General features: G+C 42.7%; 1 protein-coding gene across 1 annotated transcript in view; it reads right to left on the reverse strand.

Moving 5' to 3' along the window:
- Positions 1 to 22,271, reverse strand: part of LOC123755383 (uncharacterized) — a 246,532-nt gene that overhangs the window by 63,787 nt on the left and 160,474 nt on the right. The window contains exon 2 of the mRNA XM_045737958.2: positions 12,691 to 12,808. Coding sequence (XP_045593914.1) covers positions 12,691 to 12,766 — 76 coding nt within the window. The 5' untranslated portion in view covers positions 12,767 to 12,808. The remainder of the gene's footprint in view (positions 1 to 12,690; positions 12,809 to 22,271) is intronic.

Consider the following 22,271-nt stretch of genomic DNA (forward strand, 5'->3'; position numbering starts at 1 on the left):
TCAGTAGGAGCTTTGGGAAGGATTCGACCCTATGCTCTGGGTACTCCCAAGCAAACGTCTTAGAACTTAGACCACTACGCCACGACATGGTCAAAACAATACAACTTGGGATTCAACTCAATCCTCTATGGGGTCCAGAGGCTTCCATTCGAACCCTAACCATATGATGAACCATGTATACGATGAAAAAAGCTGGGATAAGAGTACAAGGAGCTTGGAAATGAGGACAGGAGGCTGGGATATGAGGACAAGGTGCTGGGATATGAGGACAAGGTGCTGGGATATGAGGACAAGGTGCTGGGTTATGAGGACAAAATGCTGGGTTATGAGAACAAGGTGCTGGGATATGAGGACAGGAGGCTGGGATATGAGGACAAGGTGCTGGGATATGAGGACAAGGTGCTGGGATATGAGGACAAGGTGCTGGGATATGAGGACAAGGTGCTGGGTTATGAGGACAAAATGCTGGGTTATGAGAACAAGGTGCTGGGATATGAGGACAGGAGGCTGGGATATGAGGACAAGGTACTGAGATATGAGGACAAGGTGCTGGGATATGAGGACAAGGTGCTGGGTTATGAGGACAAAATGCTGGGTTATGAGAACAAGGTGCTGGGATATGAGGACAAGGTACTGAGATATGAGGACAAGGTGCTGGGATATGAGGACAAGGTGCTGGGTTATGAGGACAAAATGCTGGGTTATGAGAACAAGGTGCTGGGATATGAGGACAAGGTGCTGGGATATGAGGACAAGGTACTGAGATATGAGGACAAGGTACTGAGATATGAGGACAAGGTACTGGGATATGAGGTCAAAGTGAAGAAACAGTGCCTTGGAAGTCGGGGATTAAGATAAAAAGATTCTCATTCATCTTTCCCACTTTTCTCTTTACTTATCGCTAGCAGATGATCGTTTGAGCATTACATCGACTTGACGTTTCACGTTCGAACACATTAACAGCTGTTGAAACTAAGTTCCACACGATTTGTTTTTCCTTTAAACAGATAGTAGCTGTTGTGTCTCCATCTCTCTGTAAATATATAAACAGCTTTCTGTCTGATAAACTCGTCTCCGTCGCTTTAGACGTCCCTGTGGTAAAATACTCGTCTCGTGAATTATTTGGTTTGGGTTCTAGGTCTGGCCAGAAAGGATTGACTCGGGATCAGTCCTTAACTCTTCACTTCTGGTCACCCAGCAACAATTGGGTACCTGGTTGTTAACCGATTGGCGGGTCGTGTTCCAGGGAAAGCTAGTAGGATGAGGCTTACCGTGAGTTATGGGAAGGGAAAGTTCTCAGCCTGCTAACAGGAGTCAACAGTCGTCTGCTCCTGTACCCACCTGTGTAAAACTAGTAGGGTAAGGCTTACCATGAGCTATGGGAAGGGAGAGCTCTCAGCCAGCTAACTGGAGTCAGCAGTCGTCTGCTCCTGTACTCACCTGTGTAAAACTAGTAAGGTAAGGCTTACCATGAGCTATGGGAAGGGAAAGCTCTCAGCCTGCTAACTGGAGTCAGCAGTCGTCTGCTCCTGTACCCACCTGTGTAAAACATGTAGGGTAAGGCTTACCGTGAGTTATGGGAAGGGAAAGCTCTCAGCCTGCTAACAGGAGTCAGCAGTCGTCTGCTCCTGTACTCACCTGTGTAAAACTAGTAAGGTAAGGCTTACCATGAGCTATGGGAAGGGAAAGCTCTCAGCCTGCTAACTGGAGTCAGCAGTCGTCTGCTCCTGTACCCACCTGTGTAAAACATGTAGGGTAAGGCTTACCGTGAGTTATGGGAAGGGAAAGCTCTCAGCCTGCTAACTGGAGTCAGCAGTCGTCTGCTCCTGTACCCACCTGTGTAAAACATGTAGGGTAAGGCTTACCGTGAGCTATGGGAAGGGAAAGCTCTCACCATGCTGACAGGAGTCAGAACTCGTCTGCTCCTGTAACCGCCTGTGTAAACAAAAACAAAATAACTACTTTTTGCATCAATCCTCATCAACTGAAGGGCTTAAAGGGATTCTGTTCTGTACCCCAATGACATCAACACTTTCAGTCGAGACTTCTGGTGTGCAATGTACACATTGTTGCTACACATAACGCAACATGCAATAGTTGCCAAACTCCGGGGTACCAATCCACTTCAAGATGAACAGAAGCATCAGATGCTAGAAAACCTGCCCAAACGCATCTATATTCTACCTGGTAATCGAAACTGTCCTTTTTCTCTCAATAACCGACAACACAACGAAATGCATTAGCAACAAATCTAAAAAAAAATACACATAAATTTTAATGCATATTGCCATTACTGAATAATAAACTTGTTGAATTATTATACAACTTAAGGCAAACTTTTGCTAATATTAATTCGGTAAATTCTCGTTAATTACAAACTTCTCGTGGATTATTTTTTTTATCCTTTGTCATGTTTCAAAGACTGCGTGTTGTAGTCACGTTAACTACTGGAAGCTCCACATCACTGCTACATCCAGCCTCTGGAAGCCCCACATCACTGCCACATCAACCCTCTGGAAGCCCCACATCACTGCCACATCAACCCTCTGGAAGCCTCACATCACTGCCCCATCCAGCCTCTGGAAGCCCCACATCACTGCCCCATCCAACCTCTGGAAGCCCCACATCACTGCCACATCAACCCTCTGGAAGCCTTACATCACTGCCCCATCCAGCCTCTGGAAGCCTCACATCACTGCCACATCAACCCTCTGGAAGCCTCACATCACTGCCCCATCCAGCCTCTGGAAGCCCCACATCACTGCCACATCAACCCTCTGGAAGCCTCACATCACTGCCCCATCCAGCCTCTGGAAGCCCCACATCACTGCCACATCAACCCTCTGGAAGCCTCACATCACTGCCCCATCCAGCCTCTGGAAGCTTCACATCACTGCCACATCAACCCTCTGGAAGCCTCACATCACTGCCCCATCCAACCTCTGGAAGCCTCACATCACTGCCCCATCCAGCCTCTGGAAGCTCCACATCACTGCTACATCCAGCCTCTGGAAGCCCCACATCACTGCCACATCAACCCTCTGGAAGCCTCACATCACTGCCACATCAACCCTCTGAAAGCCCCACATCACTGCCACATCCAGCCTCTGGAAGCCTCACATCACTGCCACATCAACCCTCTGGAAGCCTCACATCACTGCCACATCAACCCACTGGAAGCCTCACATCACTGCCACATCCAGTCTCTGGAAGCTCCACATCACTGCCACATTCAGCCTCTGGAAGCTCCACATCACTGCCACATCCAGCCTCTGGAAGCCTCACATCACTGCCCCATCCAGCCTCTGGAAGCTCCACATCACTGCCACATCCAGCCTCTGGAAGCCTCAAATCACTGCCACATCCAGCCTCTGGAAGCTCCACATCACTGCCACATCCAGCCTCTGGAAGCTCCACATCACTGCTACATCCAGCCTCTGGAAGCCTCACATCACTGCCACACCAACCCTCTGGAAGCCCCACATCACTGCCACATCCAGCCTCTGGAAGCCTCACATCACTGCCACATCAACCCTCTGGAAGCCTCACATCACTGCTACATCCACCCTCTGGAAGCCTCACATCACTGCTACATCCAGCCTCTGGAAGCCTCACATCATTGCCACATCCAGCCTCTGGAAGCTCCACATCACTGCTACATCCAGCCTCTGGAAGCCTCACATCACTGCCACATCCAACAGAGTCTTCGAGTAATTTTGAATTCTCCTCAGAGTCAAAAGATATTCCACTGACTCGTAGCGGCTGTAAGGTAAGTCTCCAATGCTCTTTTTCCAACTATTCTTCTCACATCTTTGAGAGCTCAGTCTTGTATTTAAGTTCCCTCTCGTGCAATTCACTTTAACTTTATCAATTTTAAGAATGTTCTTGGCTTCCTCCTGCTCACGATTTGAATCCTGTACTTCTACGTATTGAAGCTTTTCTACCTCCAGTCACTGGCATGTGAAGGATACGTCGAGCTTCCACAACAGTTTGGTAGTGTGTATCTAGCATTTACGAACGTCAGAAATAGTAACACATATACATATGTATTGTGTTGTATTAAGCAACACTACTTAGCCTTTGACAGTTGTGTTGCTCAAGCAGGTCACTGTTTGTGGCAGAAGCGTTCTCATCGCAGTCGATTTATCCAGTAATCTCAGAATTAACCATAGCTTGTAAAAAAAACATATATAAAGGCTCTCTCATCCTCACGAAAGATCCTCATCTTAGAGATGAGAGAGCTTATGAGAGCTCTCTCATCTCTATTTATTGCACTGCAGCTAACAGTCTTAGATCTACTAATTCTGCCTCTAATTGCCGTATCCTAATTTTGCTAAATAAATTGGGCCACGGAGGTATGAGACTAACTACTCTCCCTAGGGTCAAGGGGCCCTCAGCTGGGTCCCCTCGCGTCTCTAAAAATACAACTTCAGTGTATGGAGAGAATCCTTGTCTCTCTGTCAAAGGCGATTCGATCTCGACTTCAGGGACATTGTAATCCCTGACAAACGCCTCCACAAACAGGAGTAAAAGGCCCCTCTAAAAAAAAAAAAGCCAGGTCGACAAGCATGTTTAAAATATTACCTCCCAACTTTGTTTAGGAGAAAAAGGCTTTCGCTTTGAAACTTTACATAAAAAAACTCCACAACTTTGTGTAGAGTTGAGCGTAGTTTGCGTAGACACCTCCCGTGCCGACGATTACACACACACAGGGCCACAATCGCTAGCACAAAGCGTGCTCCGCTTATTAAAACATATTATGCTACATAATGTTTTAATAAGTGCGTGTGAAAACTTAAACAAACATTGTCTACGGTTCATGTACTAAACATATGACGCTGCATAACACTTCGAACGTACGAAGTTTTATGCAGCGTACGAATTTAATATGCAGCGTGTTATTAAGCGTACGAATAGCATGGCACGTACGCTGCATATATTGAAACACAGCATGCCGCTCATACAGTATGCTGAAAATAATAAAAACACAAAATGTGAATAAACACACAGCATACTGTGCATACTAAAGCACTGCTTGCCACATATATTAAATACAACACACCACATGTACTAAATACAAAATGTCACATACTAAGGCATGTGCTACACCACATGTTCAAAAATGAGCCCCATCCTCAGAGAAGCGAAGTTACCATGAGACATGGTTCAATAATAATATATATGTAAACTGGCAAGTCAACTTTGGTCCTAAACAAAGAATATTCTCAAGTTATAACTTTTTTGTATTAAAAAGCGTTGATTTAAAATAATAAAAAGGTCTATGCTTAGCTCGTTTTCTTTGAAATGGTCTGAAGAATTTATGTTTGTGTATGAAAGTGTAAACAGGTTTCGAATTTCTTATTTCACATCTTTGGGAATAATATATCGTATTAACGTAACTAAAATGTAATAAAGCCTAACCTAACCCGTCCTTAACCTAATCTAACCACAGGTAGAGAGTAGATAATATCATAAATAAGGTAGTGATTTGGAAGTAATTACCTCTAGGGTACCTCCCCTGAGGACAGGCTGATCAAAACATGACATATATATATAGCCACATACTAAGACTTGCCACGCCACATATATGAAAACACGCCACATATACTAATACACGCCACATACATCATATACACCACATATATCAAACAAACCACTAACTAAAACACCCACATATATGTGTAAAACACTTCATATATATACTCACCCTAGCCACATGAACCAAATAATTGAAAACAAGGACCTAAAAACAAGAAACATGTACAAGAACAATTCCAAAGACACATATATGGTTAAGCTGTGGGTTTGGGGGGGTTAGGGTGGAGCAGGATCGTTACCTAGAGCTTAAACCCCATCGTTAGCACAAGATATCAACAGACAATTTGTGGTTATAGTTAGGAAGGGAAAAGGAAGGAAGGTGTGGGAGTGTTTACAGTACACTGTGTAGTGCAAAGGGGAGAATAACTGTGCCATACATGATATCATTTTCGTGTCATACAGGATAACAATGTCGTGTCATAAAGGATAACAATGTAATGCCATACAGGATAACACCCTTATTATCCCGTACAAAAGACCTCACTGCCACACACACACACAGAGACACAGAGACACAGACACACACACACACATAGTGGATTAAGTCAAGTGGATTAAGTCAAGTGGATTAAGTGGATGCTCTAGTTAAGTGGATCAAGTGGATGGTCAAGTGGATTAAGGCGTCTTGTATATATATATATATATATATATATATATATATATATATATATATATATATATATATATATACATATATTGTACTTTTAATTGGTTTTTTCTTATAGTTATATGACAAAGAGTGCTGGGAAGACGGGACACCACGAGCGTAGCTCTCATCCTGTAACTACACTTAGGTAATTACTTAGGTAATTACACACACACACACACACACACACACACACACACACACACACACACACACACACACACACACACACACACACATACACATACACACACACACACACACACAGACACACACACACACACACACACATAGGAGACCAAAGGGACAGTACACAATGAAGGGGAACAGCCTACCTGTAACGACGCGTGAAAGAGACCTGGGGATGGACGTAACACCTAATCTATCTCCTGAGGCACATATTAATAGGATAACGACAGCAGCGTACTCTACACTGGCAAAAGTTAGAACATCATTCAGAAACCTAAGAAAGGAGGCATTTAGGGCGCTTTACACTGCCTACGTGAGGCCAGTCTTAGAGTATGCCGCCTCATCATGGAGTCCCCATCTGAAGCATATAATGAAACTGGAAAAGGTTCAGAGGTTTGCAACGAGACTCGTCCCAGAGCTACGAGGGATGGGGTATGAGGAGCGCCTGAGGGAACTGTGCCTTACGACACTAGAAAGAAGAAGGGAGAGGGGGGACATTATAGGAACGTATAAGATACTCAGAGGGATTGACAGAGTGGACATAGACGAAATGTTCACACGGAATAGTAACAGAACGAGAGGACATGGATGGAAGCTTGAAACTCAGATGAGTCACAGAGATGTTAGGAAGTTTTCTTTTAGCGTGAGAGTAGTGGGGAAATGGAATGCACTTCAGGAACAGGTTGTGGAAGCAAATACTATTCATAATTTTAAAACCAGGTATGATAGGGAAATGGGACAAGAGTCATTGCTGTAAACAACCGATGCTCGAAAGGCGGGATCCAAGAGTCAATGCTCGATCCTGCAGACACAACTAGGCGAGTACAACTAGGCGAGTACACACACACGGGAGGAAAAACAGCAGCTTGAGGAACAGGAATGAAGCAGGTTAATAGAAGGAGAGGTGAGAGAGAGGCTTGTTAAGTCTTGGACGAGGCGGGGCCAAGATCACACGCCCACTTGAGGGTCCAGTACAGGCAAGAGCGGGAAAATAAGAGCCCAATTAGCCAGACAAAGAAACACATGAGGGAAGAAAACCGAGAGGTACAGTTACAGAAGAGAATGGGTTGCAATAGAGGCAGATTGCAAAAGAGCCGGAGGGTTGCAACAAAGCTAGGTTGAAAAATAGCAGGGGTATGTGCTGCAGAGTTGAGGATTCTACAAAAGAGGGGGTACAAAAGAGCTGGGATTATAACAGCGAGGGGGGGGGGGGTGCATCAAAGTAAGGATTACAAAATAGTAGGGTGATACAGCTGCACACTATTTACCAGAAAAATAGGGGAGTACAATATATGCAATATTATTTCTATCACCCCCTATTACTCTCCCTATTATACTCCTATAATAATCCCTTCCATAATTATAACCACTTTAATAAGCTATTAATGGACAAAGGTTGCATGAACGCACGAATTATAGATCACTAAGAACTCCTAAGTGACCCCAGCCAGGATTCGAACCCATGCCGCTTAGGACTACCCCCTAAACGTACACAGTATTATCCCACTGTTACGCTCGACAGGTCGATGGTGTGGCCACTTACACGTTATTTAAGATTACCAGTTTAGGCAGCTATGGGAAAAGGGGTTTTCTGCTATCTTAATCCATCGCTTTGCACGCCCGTGAATGTACATTCCTAACCTGGCGTGTGGTCACATTATTAATGTTTTCGGTGGCCAAGGAGCGGCCACTGAGATTGGGTATCTGATTGTGATTGGGTATCTGATTGTGATTGGGTACCTGATTGTGATTGGGTATCTGATTGTGATTGGGTATCTGATTGTGATTGGGTACCTGGTTCTTAAACGAATGGAGGGGTCATATTCCAGGGGAAAACTAGTGAGTAAGGGATGAGAAAGCTCTCAGCCATGAGCTAATGGGATGAGAAAGCTCTCAGCCTGCTAACAGGAGTCAGCAGTCGTCTGTTCCTGTACTCACCTATGTAAATCAACCAAAAATCTCTCACGTATCATCAGCCACAATGTCTATCAAAAATTTTTCTGCGTCGTCGATGTTTTTTTCATAAAATCACAATGTGTTCCTGTGGCTGTGTTAGGAGACTAGTTACATATAGCCAGTTTCATTTTATGCAGGATTCCCTTTGCAATGCAGCCTCCACCACAAACGTTGATTAGCACGAGCCGGACAACACGAGAGCCGGATGATGTCTGGCATGAAGAATGCATTATATCACAAATAATCCACACCTTGCTCTCCAGAATCCACAACAGGTAAATGTATATAATTACACAGTGATTTGTATATACACCACGTCTCAGTCTATATAAACTGAGAGTTTATTTAATGGTGGACTATGACCCGGGCTAAAGTGCAATTGCTGACTGGTCAGTAACTACTGGAAAGGTAATAATGATAACGCCCTAAAGATCAATAGCCCTTACACCAAACCAACAGACAATGACTAGCTGCTGAAGTAAGAGTGACCAAAATAAAAAAGTGTCTCTCGACCATGTTACGCACGTTCCTGTGACAGGTAATAACTCACGTGACAGGAAAGTGCATACATTCGACATTCTGTCAGTCGTGTACAAATTCTTCGTACCATCGACACGAGTGCTTGCTGGAGGGGCCCCCAGCAAGACGTCGTGTCTCAAACGACAAGAGAGGAGACGACACAAAAGACTCGGAGTTGCCATAGTGAAGATAGTAAAACAGCTCCAGAGACACAGCTGTGAGAAAAAAATAGATACAAGTGCACTTCCAACAGAGGAAGAAGCGAAGACGCAACAAAAGAAAACAAGACAAGAAGGACGAGACTTGATGATGCAACAGAGAAGAATAACAAAACAATAGACACATATAAAGATTTAGGAAGTATTGCAAGGATACATAATAGGCCAACAGACGCAAAAGAAAGAAAAGGCACAGCACAGACACGTTACAAAAAGGGAGGAGACTATTATTACTACAGGGGAGGAGAGACAACATAGGGGGAGGTGAGAGATGGTACAATAGGGGGTGAAGCTACAACACAGGAGGGAGCACAACAGGGGGAAACAGACCCAATAGAAGAGGCACAGCTGAAGAAAAGACGACAAAGAACTTGCAAGATCGGAAGAACCAGGACAATGGTGAAGCCACAATAATGTGATGGAACCAAGAGGGAGGCACTCCCTGGAGGGGGCTACAGAGGGTGGAGGGAAGAGGGATGGAGAAAGGAGGGTAGAGATGGAGAAGTGGTGATGGAGAGAGAGAGAAAACTCCATAAGGGAGTCCCTCAAACAAAGTGTTGCCATCTGTGGCACTCAAGATGCTGCTCCCTTTCTTAACTACAAGCTTCTGCCTTTCTTAACTACCAGTTACTTCCGTCTCTGACCACCACAAGAACAAGTCGGGGGGTCAGAGGTCAAACGCCTCGTTAGTGCACCATTAGAGTGAACCTCGTTACCTCTCCCTTGGCCGGGTCGTTAGTGGCTGTGGTTGTTGGTATGGTTGTGACTTAAGGGTTAGTTGTGACTTGGGTTGGGGTTGTTGTCGTGGTTGCTGAGGGGTTGTGGTTGTTTGGTGTAGTTGTGGCTGATGGTGTGGTCATTAATGAGGTTGTAGATAGGAGTTTGGTGGGGTTGTACCTGTAGATGTGGTTATGTATCTGGATATTCTCGTGTCCTTGTGCTAGGGGTTGTGGTTAGACCTTATGGGGGTTGTAATTGTGGTTTGGGCTTATGTAGTTGTAGTTATAGAGCTTAGTAGTTGTGGTTAGAGTTTATGTGCTGGTGGTTTTGGTTAGATTGTATGTGGTTGTAGTTGTGGTTATAACTTATGTGACTGTGGGTTTCGTAAGAACTAATAAGGTTGTGGTTGTGGTAAGAGGTTATGTGGTTGTGGATTTGGTTAGAGCTTGTGTAGTGTGGTTGTGGATTTGGTTAGAGCTTGTGTAGTGTGGTTGTGGTTAGTGCTGATGGTTTTGGATAGAGCTTATGTGGGTGCGGTTGTGAATTGAGAAGCTCTCAATTTTAGTTGTAGTTTAATTCAAAGTTGTAAGTACCGAAGCTATGATGGTGTTTGGTTGGTACAATGTCAGTCGTCGTGATTGTTTGGAACAATATAAGCGGTCGTGATTGTTTGGAACAATGCCAGATTTTGGTTAGAACAATATCAATTAAGATAATGAGAAAGTTATGTTAAAAATTATGAGGAAGTTATGATAAAATTATGAGCAGTTATGATAAAATTATTTGAAAACTATTCTTAAATCCAATTTTAGATGTAGTTACGTTAAAAGTGTGAGAATGTTATAATATAATTCGTAGAATTTCGTAAAAAATATAACTCCCGTCAAAATTTCGAGAAAATCATGCTAAAAGTATAAAAAAAATAAGTTACAATCGCCAGGTAGTTTCAGTAAGGTCACTATAAACGCCAGAACAATCGGTAATATCCACAATCTAGCTGTAAGTGATCCCAGCTAACTAATAATCGGATTCAGATAATGAGTATTGAGCTTGAACATGTCAACACCTGATACCATTATATAGCCAGTAATACCAATTGAAAGGTCACAGCTGATTGCAGCCAAATCCCTTTATGCAGGCGATGAGTCACAATAACGTGGCTGAAGTATGTTGACCAGACCACACACTAGAAATTGAAGGGACGACGACGTTTCGGTCCGTCCTGGACCATTCTCACAATCGACTTGAGAATGGTCCAGGACGGACCGAAACGTCGTCGTCCCTTCAATTTCTAGTGTGTGGTCTGGTCAAAATCCCTTTATATTGGGAGGTCTCACCTCCACCCGACCAACAAACCGACCGTGGTGGAGAGCTATTTGGTAAACAACCTACACAAAATAAATGTAAAAAAAAATTGGTGTAAACTGAATAAACTGAAATCACTGAATAAACTGAAATCACTGAATAACTTAGAGACATTTATGAAAAAAAGGGGCTTTTGATTTTGAGTTTAAGTGTCTAAGGGCTGTGTAAGGACTGTCTGTTAGGTGTCTAAGGGCTGTCTAAGGACTGTCCGTTAAGTGTCTAAGGGCTGTCTAAGGACTGTCTGTTAGGTGTCTAAGGGCTGTCTAAGGACTGTCTGTTAGGTGTCTAAGGGCTGTCTAAGGACTGTCCGTTAAGTGTCTAAAGTCTGTCTAAGAAGGGTCAGTTAAGTGTCTAAGGACTGTCTAAGGACTGTCCGTTAAGTGTCTAAAGTCTGTCTAAGAAGGGTCAGTTAAGTGTCTAAGGACTGTCTAAGGACTGTCCGTTAAGTGTCTAAGGGCTGTCTAAGGACAGTTAAGTGTCTAAGGGCTGTCTAAGGACTGCTAAGTGTCTAACGGCTATCTAAGGACAGTTAAGTGTCTAACGGCTGTCTAAGGACAGTTAAGTGTCTAACGGCTGTCTAAGGACAGTTAAGTGTCTAACGGCTGTCTAAGGACTGCTAAGTGTCTAACGGCTATCTAAGGACAGTTAAGTGTCTAACGGCTGTCTAAGGACTGCTAAGTGTCTAACGGCTGTCTAAGGACTGTCTATTAAGTGTCTAAGGACCGCACACTGTACCATGAAGGGTTGACTGTAAATTGACTGAACAGTTGAGTACCAATTTGGGGCCCAAGAACCGTAAAGATGATGTCCAGCATTACACCAGGTAATGTTATTTTCCTTCCAGATGCACATGCTTAATAATTCCTGAATTACACACCTGTAGAGAGCATTTTTCCCTCCTGACATACATGCAGAAGTCATTTTCACTTACACACCTGCAAAGGGAGCAGTTTCATCAATTACACATCTGCAAAGGGAGCAGTTTCATCAATTACACACCTGCAAAGGGAGCAGTTTCACCAATTACACACCTGCAAAAGGAGCAGTTTCATCAATTATACACCTGCAAAGTGAGCAGTTTCATCAATTACACACCTGCATAGGGAGCAGTTTCATCAATTGCACACTTGCAAAGGGAGCAGTTTCATCAATTACACACCTGCAAAGGGAGCAGTTTCATCAATTAAACACCTGCAAAGGGAGCAGTTTCATCAATTATACACCTGCAAAGTGAGCAGTTTCATCAATTACACACCTGCATAGGGAGCAGTTTCATCAATTGCACACTTGCAAAGGGAGCAGTTTCATCAATTACACACCTGCAAAGGGAGCAGTTTCATCAATTAAACACCTGCAAAGGGAGCAGTTTCATCAATTACACACCTGCAAAAGGAGCAGTTTCATCAATTACACACCTGCAAAGGGAGCAGTTTCATTAATTACACACCTGCAAAGGGAGCAGTTTCGTCAATTACACACCTGCAAAGGGATATTTTCCTTCCTGTCTCACCTGCAGGAGAAACTTCCCCTCACAGCTGCTGCTACAGCTGACCATCCAGGGTGACCTGGCGCCTCACCCTAGCCTCGAACCATTTACCTGAGGAGAGACAACAGTGATTTTAGTAAACCTGTAAACTACTGTATACCTTGAGGGGGTAATATATATAGGCCGGGTCAGTAAACTCACCGTAACTACAGCGTTGTTGCAAATGAGCAAAAACCCACTGTGACTTGTATGCAGGCTTGCAGTGACAATGATGAGTTTTCTCATTATTAAATAATTAACATTTTCACATTATTTCCGGCCGATACTGGTTATCAGATGAATAACAATTTTGTTTTGACGTTGGTACTCATCGAAGAATTTAATGAAAATACTGTGAATTGCAGAGGATGCAAAGCTGATCCCTACTTCCTTGCAATAATATGATCAGGAAACGATTCCCGAGATTGTAAGTCATATCTAATGGTTCAAATTAATTGACCTGATGCCAACTCTACTCTTGGATAGGGGGGCAACTCTACTCTTGAATAGGGGGGCCAACTCTACTCTTTTTAAGATAATTATGTTATCTTACCCTATGTCTTGGTATCTATGAAGGTACTATTGGTCATACAATTCCAGGTATCCATGGGTGAGATGTGATAGTGGCATCACTGGCCAATGAGTTCACAAGGAGAATTCTTGCATATGTAGTAGAACATGTACACGTATCACAATAATATATACCGGATTGGGATGCTTTCATGTCTATATGTGTCCATGGGATGCTTGGTGATTCGCGTGCTCCTTCCAATCCTACAGCTTCCGTATCTTCTCACCGTGGGATGCTGGCTGGGAAGTGATGTACGTTTCAATAAGCTCAAAAAAATATAGTGACGCGGGTATGAAATTTCCGTTCACGGTCTTAATAAAGTTTGAGACTGTGAGACATAAGATAATAAAGTGCTGTGCACACATTGAAACACGTCTCAATTCGACTTTACAAGGGTCGAGGACGGCTCGAAACGTAATTACTTTGCTTACAGTTCATACCTGCGGGTGGAGATGTTTATTTAGAACATACTGAAAGTGGTATCCGGCGGTGCCCGGGACAGTATATCTCTACCTTCCCTTTTGAACATCTCTTCCCCTATCTTCATCTCTCCATCAATATTCCCCTCTAACTCTATCGTATCCACTCTCCTCCTCCTTCTCTCCCTCTCAGTCTCCCCATATCTCTCTGTTCTCAGAAAATATTATCGACACCTGAAAACCAATAAGAAGTCTGCGGAAAGCCAATCTCCAATTCCAGACTTAATGAAAAATCACAGAAAATCTCAATACATACAAATACTTAGTCAAAGGTGACACTGGGGCCGACAGGTGTCATATATGACTGGCCTATGACGCTCCCACACCACCCATGTATCATTGTACAGTGTGTGGTGAGGCTAGCCCTTAGCGTCTGGCCTCGAACAATACCTGAGGACCGGTTGCACACGAGACAGGTGCAACAAACTCACTAATTATCTACAGACAGGTGCTCTGAACGCCGCTGAACTCAGCTGTTATCAACGACATCATGGCCAAGGTTTCTGTAAAGCAGGTTTACTCTAGCAAGGTATTGTTATGTATAATACCCGGATTATACTTAGGCTCAGCACTAAGTCCCTCTTGTGTAATGTATGTATGAATCAACCGCAGTCAGGGGTAGCACTGGAGATTTTTAAATTATGGTGTTGTTGGAGAAATGTGTGTGTGTGTGTGTGTGTGTGTGTGTGTGTGTGTGTGTGTGTGTACTCACCTATATACTCACCTATATGTGCTTGCAGGATCGAGCATTGACTCTTGGATCCCGCCTTTCGAGCATCGGTTGTTTACAGCAATGACTCCTGTCCCATTTCCCTATCATACCTGGTTTTAAAATTATGAATAGTATTTGCTTCCACAACCTGTTCCTGAAGTGCATTCCATTTCCCCACTACTCTCACGCTAAAAGAAAACTTCCTTACATCTCTGTGACTCATCTGAGTTTCAAGCTTCCATCCATGTCCTCTCGTTCTGTTACTATTCCGTGTGAACATTTCGTCTATGTCCACTCTGTCAATTCCTCTGAGTATCTTATACGTTCCTATCATGTCCCCCCTCTCCCTTCTTCTTTCTAGTGTCGTAAGGCACAGTTCCCTCAGGCGCTCTTCATACCCCATCCCTCGTAGCTCTGGGACGAGTCTCGTTGCAAACCTCTGAACCTTTTCCAGTTTCATTATATGCTTCTTCAGATGGGGACTCCATGATGAGGCGGCATACTCTAAGACTGGCCTTACGTAGGCAGTGTAAAGCGCCCTAAATGCCTCCTTACTTAGGTTTCTGAATGATGTTCTAACTTTTGCCAGTGTAGAGTACGCTGCTGTCGTTATCCTATTAATATGTGCCTCAGGAGATAGATTAGGTGTTACGTCCACCCCCAGGTCTCTTTCACGCGTCGTTACAGGTAGGCTGTTCCCCTTCATTGTGTACTGTCCCTTTGGTCTCCTATCTCCTAGTCCCATTTCCATAACTTTACATTTGCTCGTGTTGAATTCTAGTAGCCATTTCTCTGACCATCTCTGCAATCTGTTCAGGTCCTCTTGGAGGATCCTGCAATCCTCATCTGTCACAACTCTTCTCATCAACTTTGCATCATCCGCAAACATCGACATGTAGGACTCTACGCCTGTAAACATGTCGTTAACATATACAAGAAATAGAATTGGTCCCAGCACCGATCCTTGTGGTACTCCACTTGTTACTGTTCGCCAGTCCGACTTCTCGCCCCTTACCGTAACTCTTTGGCTCCTTCCTGTTAGGTAGTTCCTTATCCATTCTAGGACCTTTCCCCCCACCCCCGCCTGCCTCTCGAGCTTGAACAGCAGTCTCATGTGCGGTACTGTATCAAAGGCTTTTTGGCAGTCCAGAAATATGCAGTCTGCCCAACCATCTCTGTCCTGTCTTATCCTCGTTATTTTATCATAGAATTCCAGAAGGTTTGTTAGGCACGATTTCCCTGTCCAGAACCCATGTTGATGTTTGTTCACAAACCTAATGTTCTCCAGGTGTGCAACCAGTCGTAGCCTAATTATTCTTTCCAGTATTTTACAGGGGATGCTTGTCAGTGATACAGGTCTGTAGTTAAGTGCCTCCTCCCTATCTCCTTTCTTGAAGATCGGCACGACATTTGCCTTCTTCCAGCAACTGGGCAATTCTCCTGACATAAGTGACTCATTAAAGATCATTGCCAGAGGCACGCTGAGGGCCTGTGCTGCTTCTTTTAGTATCCACGGTGATACTTTGTCTGGTCCAACTGCTTTAGTTGCATCTAGAGTTGTCAACTGTTTCATTACCTCCTCTGCTGTCACCTCTATATCTGATAGTCTTTCATCTAGGGTAACCCCTTCCAACAATGGGAGCTGCTCAGGCTCGGTAGTGAACACTCCATGGAAACTGGCATTCAGTGCCTCGCAGATTTCCTTGTCACTTTCAGTATATGCCCCCTCTGTCTTCCTTAGTCTTGTCACTTGGTCGTTCACCGACATTTTTCTTCTTATATGACTGTGTAGTAACTTAGGTTGTTTTTTCGCTTTGATTGCAATATCGTTCTCATAGTCCCTTTCCGATGTTCGTCTTATGTTAATGTAATCGTTCCTAGCTCTGTTGTATCTGCTTCTGTTGTCCTCTGTTCTTTGTCTTCTGTACTTCCTCCACTCCCGCCTGCTGGCCATTTTTGCTTCCTGACACTGTCTATTAAACCATGGGTTATTATATTCCTTCTTATTTTTTCCCTATCTTATCTTATTATTTCGTGTGTGCGTGTGTGTGTGTGTGTGTGTGTGTGTGTGTGTGTGTGTGTGTGTGTGTGCGTGTGTGTGTGTGTGTGTGTGTGTGTGTGTGTGTGTGTGTGTGTGTGTGTGTGTGTGTGTGCACCCACCACATCCCCTGTTTATGAATGAAAATGGTTTATACACGACTCCCAACTGATGACCTCCGAACACTTTCGAAATGAGTGCTTCACTGACGACTTTTAAACGAATCACAACGCTGTAAATGCTTCACCCACGTACTATAAACACAAATAATCACCAACAGAACCTAAACACCTAACTTAACCTAACCAGTGCCTAAATATACACAATATGCTAAAATGTCTCTAGAGATGTTCTAGGCCATCTTGTAATGTTTTCCAATCATTCTCAGCTCTGATTCGCCCCTTCAGCTGAGCATCGTTTGCAAACATGGATAAGAATGAGCGTACTCCTTCTCATAGATCGTCTACGTATATTAGGAACAGGGTAGGCCTTAGTACCAACCCATGATGGACTCCACTCCATATTTCTCCCCATTCTGATAGCTTTTTACATTCCTCCTTCTTGTTTGGTACTCCTTTACTCACTGTAGTACATTTCGCTTGTCACGAACAGTGTCGAAGGCTTTCTGCCAATCCAGGAAAATGCAGTCTACCCCAGCCCTCTCTTTCCTGTTCGTCATAGAATATTTATAAGTTGGTCAAGCAAGATTTTCCTTTACTAATATATATTGATGCTTGGAAGCAAGATTTTTATGTTATAAATTATCGATCAGACTTCTTTTGTTTAGTGTAATAACTTTACAAAGAATACTTGTGTGCACTCACTTAATAATACTCACCTAATTATGCTTTTGGGGAATGAAATTTGGCTCTTTGGTTCCGCCTCTCAACCGTCAATCAACTGGTGTACAGATTCCTGAGCCTACTGGGCTCTGTCATATTTACATTTGAAGCTGTGTATGGAGTCTGCTTCTACCACATCACTGCCTAATACATTTCAACTGTTAACTACTCTGACACTGAAAATTCTTTCTAATGTCTCTGTGGCTCATTTGGGTACTTAGTTTCTACCTGTGTCCCCGTGATCGTGAACTACCCGTGTTAAATAATGTCTTCATCCACTCTATCAATTCCCTACCCAACCACTTGAGCTGGACGGTAGAGCGACGGTCTCGCTTCATGCAGGTCGGCGTTCAACCCCCCGACCGTCCAGGTGGTTTGGCACCATTCCTATCCTCCCGTCTCATCCCAAATCCTTATCCTAATCCCTTCCAAGTACTATATAGTCGTAATGGCTTGATGCTTTACCCTGAAAATTCCCTCCCTCCTCTCCCTCTATCAATTCCCTTGAAAATGTTATACATCTTCTCTTACTCTTCTCACTTTGAAAGTTTTTTTTATCTATTTTGTCAAAATTCCCTTAGAATTTGATGAGGCTCTGGTGTCCTCCCGTGTGTGGTGAAGTGCTCCTCATGTTTCTTGCACTGTAGGAGTGGCCTGGCAACAGAGTCAAGAATAGATCTGAAATTGGTTGCTTATAGAGCTAGCCAGGGTTGTTTGTCTAACTTCCTGAATGCTGACCCCCACATTGGCTAATTTCACAACAGCTGCTGACGTTATTCGTCCGATAGTCTAATGACTACTGACAATTTGGATGCAATTAACGCAACTCTCTCCCTTCTCTGATTTTTTTGGCCATCATGTCGTCAAACTGAAAATAATTTGTCAAGTGCAATTTTCGTTTCGCAAAAAAAAAAATAAATAAATAATGTATTGCGAGGAAATTAACCTGATCTAAGGGTTTCAGGACTTTTGCGTCAGTCTGCAGTAACTTGCAAGCGATGTTAGTTAATGATACTGGTCTCAAATTCATTGTTTTCCAGCATTCTGATAACATCTTTATTTTTAGCTTGGAGCTATGTGGTATCAACGATACAGATGAAACATTATATCTTCTCAATGTTTCATCTGCATCATTTTGCATCTACACTGAGATCACATGTGATGGGGTTATATATGCTGCGTTGATTTTGTGATTTGCTTAATGTAGGGATCATAAGGCCTGTCAATATTGAGAGGGCTACTAACACCACCACATAAGATTACTGACCAACCAGCAGACAAGTAGATATACTATATTCATGATCATAGTCCAAGATGAAAGTAAACTCTCCAATAAACACACAAAATAACATGGGGTATACCTACCTTTCTATATATATATATATATATATATATATATATATATATATATATATATATATATATATATATATATATATATATACATATATATATATATATATATATATATATATATATATATATATATATATATATATATATATATATATATTTGTGTGTATATTTTTTCCAGCTCAGAGTTTTCAGTATGATCAAATCTAACACTGAACGTGCCTCATCGACACGTGTGTATGAATCCATACCTACAATTCACCCAAAAAACAAATTAGCATATTTAACAGTGCTCATACATAGCATACACGACTCCATGTATTCCTGTCGCAAGTCAATTTAGCGATGTGATTTCGCACGTATGGCCTAAAATGCCGAGCACAAAGGCTTTGATGTCCGAGTCTAGCAACACAAGTGGAATTGAAACACATGTGAGTATTTATGGTCCAAAGTCCAAACCACTCAACGCCAATCAATATTTTCAGCACATACCAATGCAACACATATTCCCATCAAAGGAACGTTTTCGACCAATCCAAAACGTAAATAGAGAGGCTTGTGGAACACCTGAAATCATATAGCAGGTGGAGGGGTATAAGTCAGGTGTGTGTGTGTACATATAGGTAACATCAAGAAGTTCATATATATTCACGCTGTAGGTATGAATATACATCAGTGTGGCGGCAACTAGAGGCCAGTATCATAAACAAAGAGGCGTAATTGGTAGAGAGGAGAGCTTGACACATATATATATATCTGTCAACATCCGTAACATCACTGCTGACAGTGTGCTGTCACCACTGTCGATGCTGACAAGGCTTCACTGGCACCATTCCGCTCTCACTCCCTGTCACAGAAAAACATACCATGTGGCACATATGTAGCTCGATGTGGCACATATATGACTCTCCATGGGGCACATATGTGACTCTCGATGTGGATTATAATGTGGAACATGATGTGATCTATTGAGGTATATTATATATATATATATATATATATATATATATATATATATATATATATATATATATATATATATATATATATATATATATATATATATATAATGCTGTAAAAGGGATGAATTATCTTATCAAACATCTATGAACGATAACTAAGCGATAACAAATTTGCATTGTTTGGTTGTTTTATTAATTGGTCTGTTTTATTAATCTGATAAATTCTACATGAATAAATAATATCTAATAACGCTACCCAACCCTATCTCATGTAGCTCTTATAGGTCTGTGAGTGTTACTGATTCTTGGTTTGAAATCCCACAATTAGTTGCAGTGATGCTTCATTTACCTTGTTTCTGTGATTGCAATAACATATTAATTATTTGCAAAAAACTGTTCTTAACTCGTTCATTTTAATTTTAATGGTGACAGCATATTTTTAAGGCACTGTTATGTTTATGTGTGTATTTCAATTTGTTGCTAATCATAAATAGATAATAATTAAACTATCTCTAATGTTTTCTCCATAATAGCAAAATTTGTTCCCTCTATTATCCAAATTGGGTTTACATATTATCAGTTATACCCCATTACTGTTCACACTCAGATCAATGTTTTCTAGTAATTTAAACTCAAATAAATATTCAAAACAATTCCATCCAGAGATTTGTCAATTCTTCAACCCCAAAGAAAAAAAAACCTCCATCCCTAGCATTCATGCCTAAATTGCAATGAATCTTGTCCCAGTTGTTAAAATATATCGCACTGAAATATTAATATTTTTCTTACCTGAAGTTCATATTAATTGCCCCTGATAACTTTTCAGTGCAAACTATTCTTCTAAGCAAAATTCCATATACAAGTACGTAAGAATAGAGAAAATTTAGAGAAGGTCTAATAGCTCACATGAGGTCACTTTTATATACAACTCCACCACTGTTAGTTACTTAGACACCTGTTCCCAAAATCTATAACCTTATTTATCAGCCAGTATTTATCCAGCTCTATTCTAAATCTAAATTCATCCAATTTCCATCAGTTGTTTAATGCTCTTATTTTGCGTTGATATAATTAGAAACCTCGGATAACATAGCCATCTTTATACCCTTTCAAGTAGGGCAGACGAGGCTGGTCATCCTTAAGAGAGGCAAATGTAGCAGTCAAGTAGAGGACGCCCCGTGCCTCTCTCTCAGAGAACTGGCAGTTAAGGACTTCCCCATTTCTCTTCATCAGTGACCTAACCAGAACATTAAGCAATGTAGTCTCTCTCTCTCTCTCTCTCTCTCTCTCTCTCTCTCTCTCTCTCTCTCTCTCTCTCTCTCTCTCTCTCTCTCTCTCTCTCTCTCTCTCTCTCTCTCTCTCTCCAGTGAGCTAGACTAGTATCAGGTAGGGAGAGCCACTCAGTGTGGCTCAGTCATCTCTAACTCAAGTGTGCCAAAAGTATAAACAAGAGGACCTCTGTCTAATCCCCAGTGAGCCAAATTTATTGAAGGACCCTCCTGTCCAATCCTGAGTGGGCCAACAGAGGCATCAGGCACTGGAGGCCCTCGAGTGAACCGACGGTAAAAGTATAAACAGGAAGTGTCTCGTCATTCACTCAGGCGAGTCATCTCTATATTTAAAGTAACCCAACACTCACTTACGCTGGGGACGGCGCGAGGGACTGTGCACTCTATGCACTCCAGCCACACACACACAGCCACTCACTCTACACACTCACAACCTTCATTCATCACGCTCACACCGCACTAAGATCCCTTACACTTCTCACATCTCCCTCTTCTCTAATTGCATCTACCACCTCTTTATCACCACCTCAAGATTATTCTCATTTACTCCTTGTTTCTCTATCAGGCCCCTTACTTCACCTCTTCTTAATGGTGGGAGTTAGCAGGTGGAAGACGTTGAGGAAGCCACCTCTATCGATAAAGAGGTCGAACGTCAAAATAGAATATAATGCAACAGGTACAACAAGGGTAGATAGATCGGTGAGCCCATCACTGATAGATATGTACCAATATGTAAGTACCTATCCCATTCCACAACTCTTGTACCCACTCACTCTTTCCTCTCTTCTCCTCTCTCTCTCTCTCTCTCTCTCCCTTCCCTCTCTCCTCGCTCTTCCATCTCCTTACCCTTGACCATCCATCATTCCATCATTTGTCCCTCCACTTGATTCATTAATCAATTTGTCTACCAATCGTCTCTGTCTCACTTTTGCCCCACCACTCTGGTCGCTTCCTTCCCTACCATGGCAAGCCACACCCCCTGCCATGGGTCGCCATACCCCCCCTTGCCATGGGTCGCCATACCCCCCCTTGCCATGGGTCGGCACACCAACACCCTCTGCCCCAGTGTTATTAGAATAAATGTTTTAGCTATAAAAGAATACAGCTTTGAGATTAAATTCCTCTGGATACCATCACATGTTGACACATCAAAGTATGTCTCTGTTGACATGCTTGCAAAGACAGCCGGTGGCAGGTCAGTATTAGAGATTAATTTCATTTCATTAGTAGTGATAAAGAGAATGATGCAGTGAATGTCAGATGAAAATCTAACTGAACTAAGAAATTCA

Source organism: Procambarus clarkii, chromosome 20, assembly GCF_040958095.1.
Source record: "Procambarus clarkii isolate CNS0578487 chromosome 20, FALCON_Pclarkii_2.0, whole genome shotgun sequence".
Lineage (NCBI taxonomy): Eukaryota > Metazoa > Arthropoda > Malacostraca > Decapoda > Cambaridae > Procambarus > Procambarus clarkii.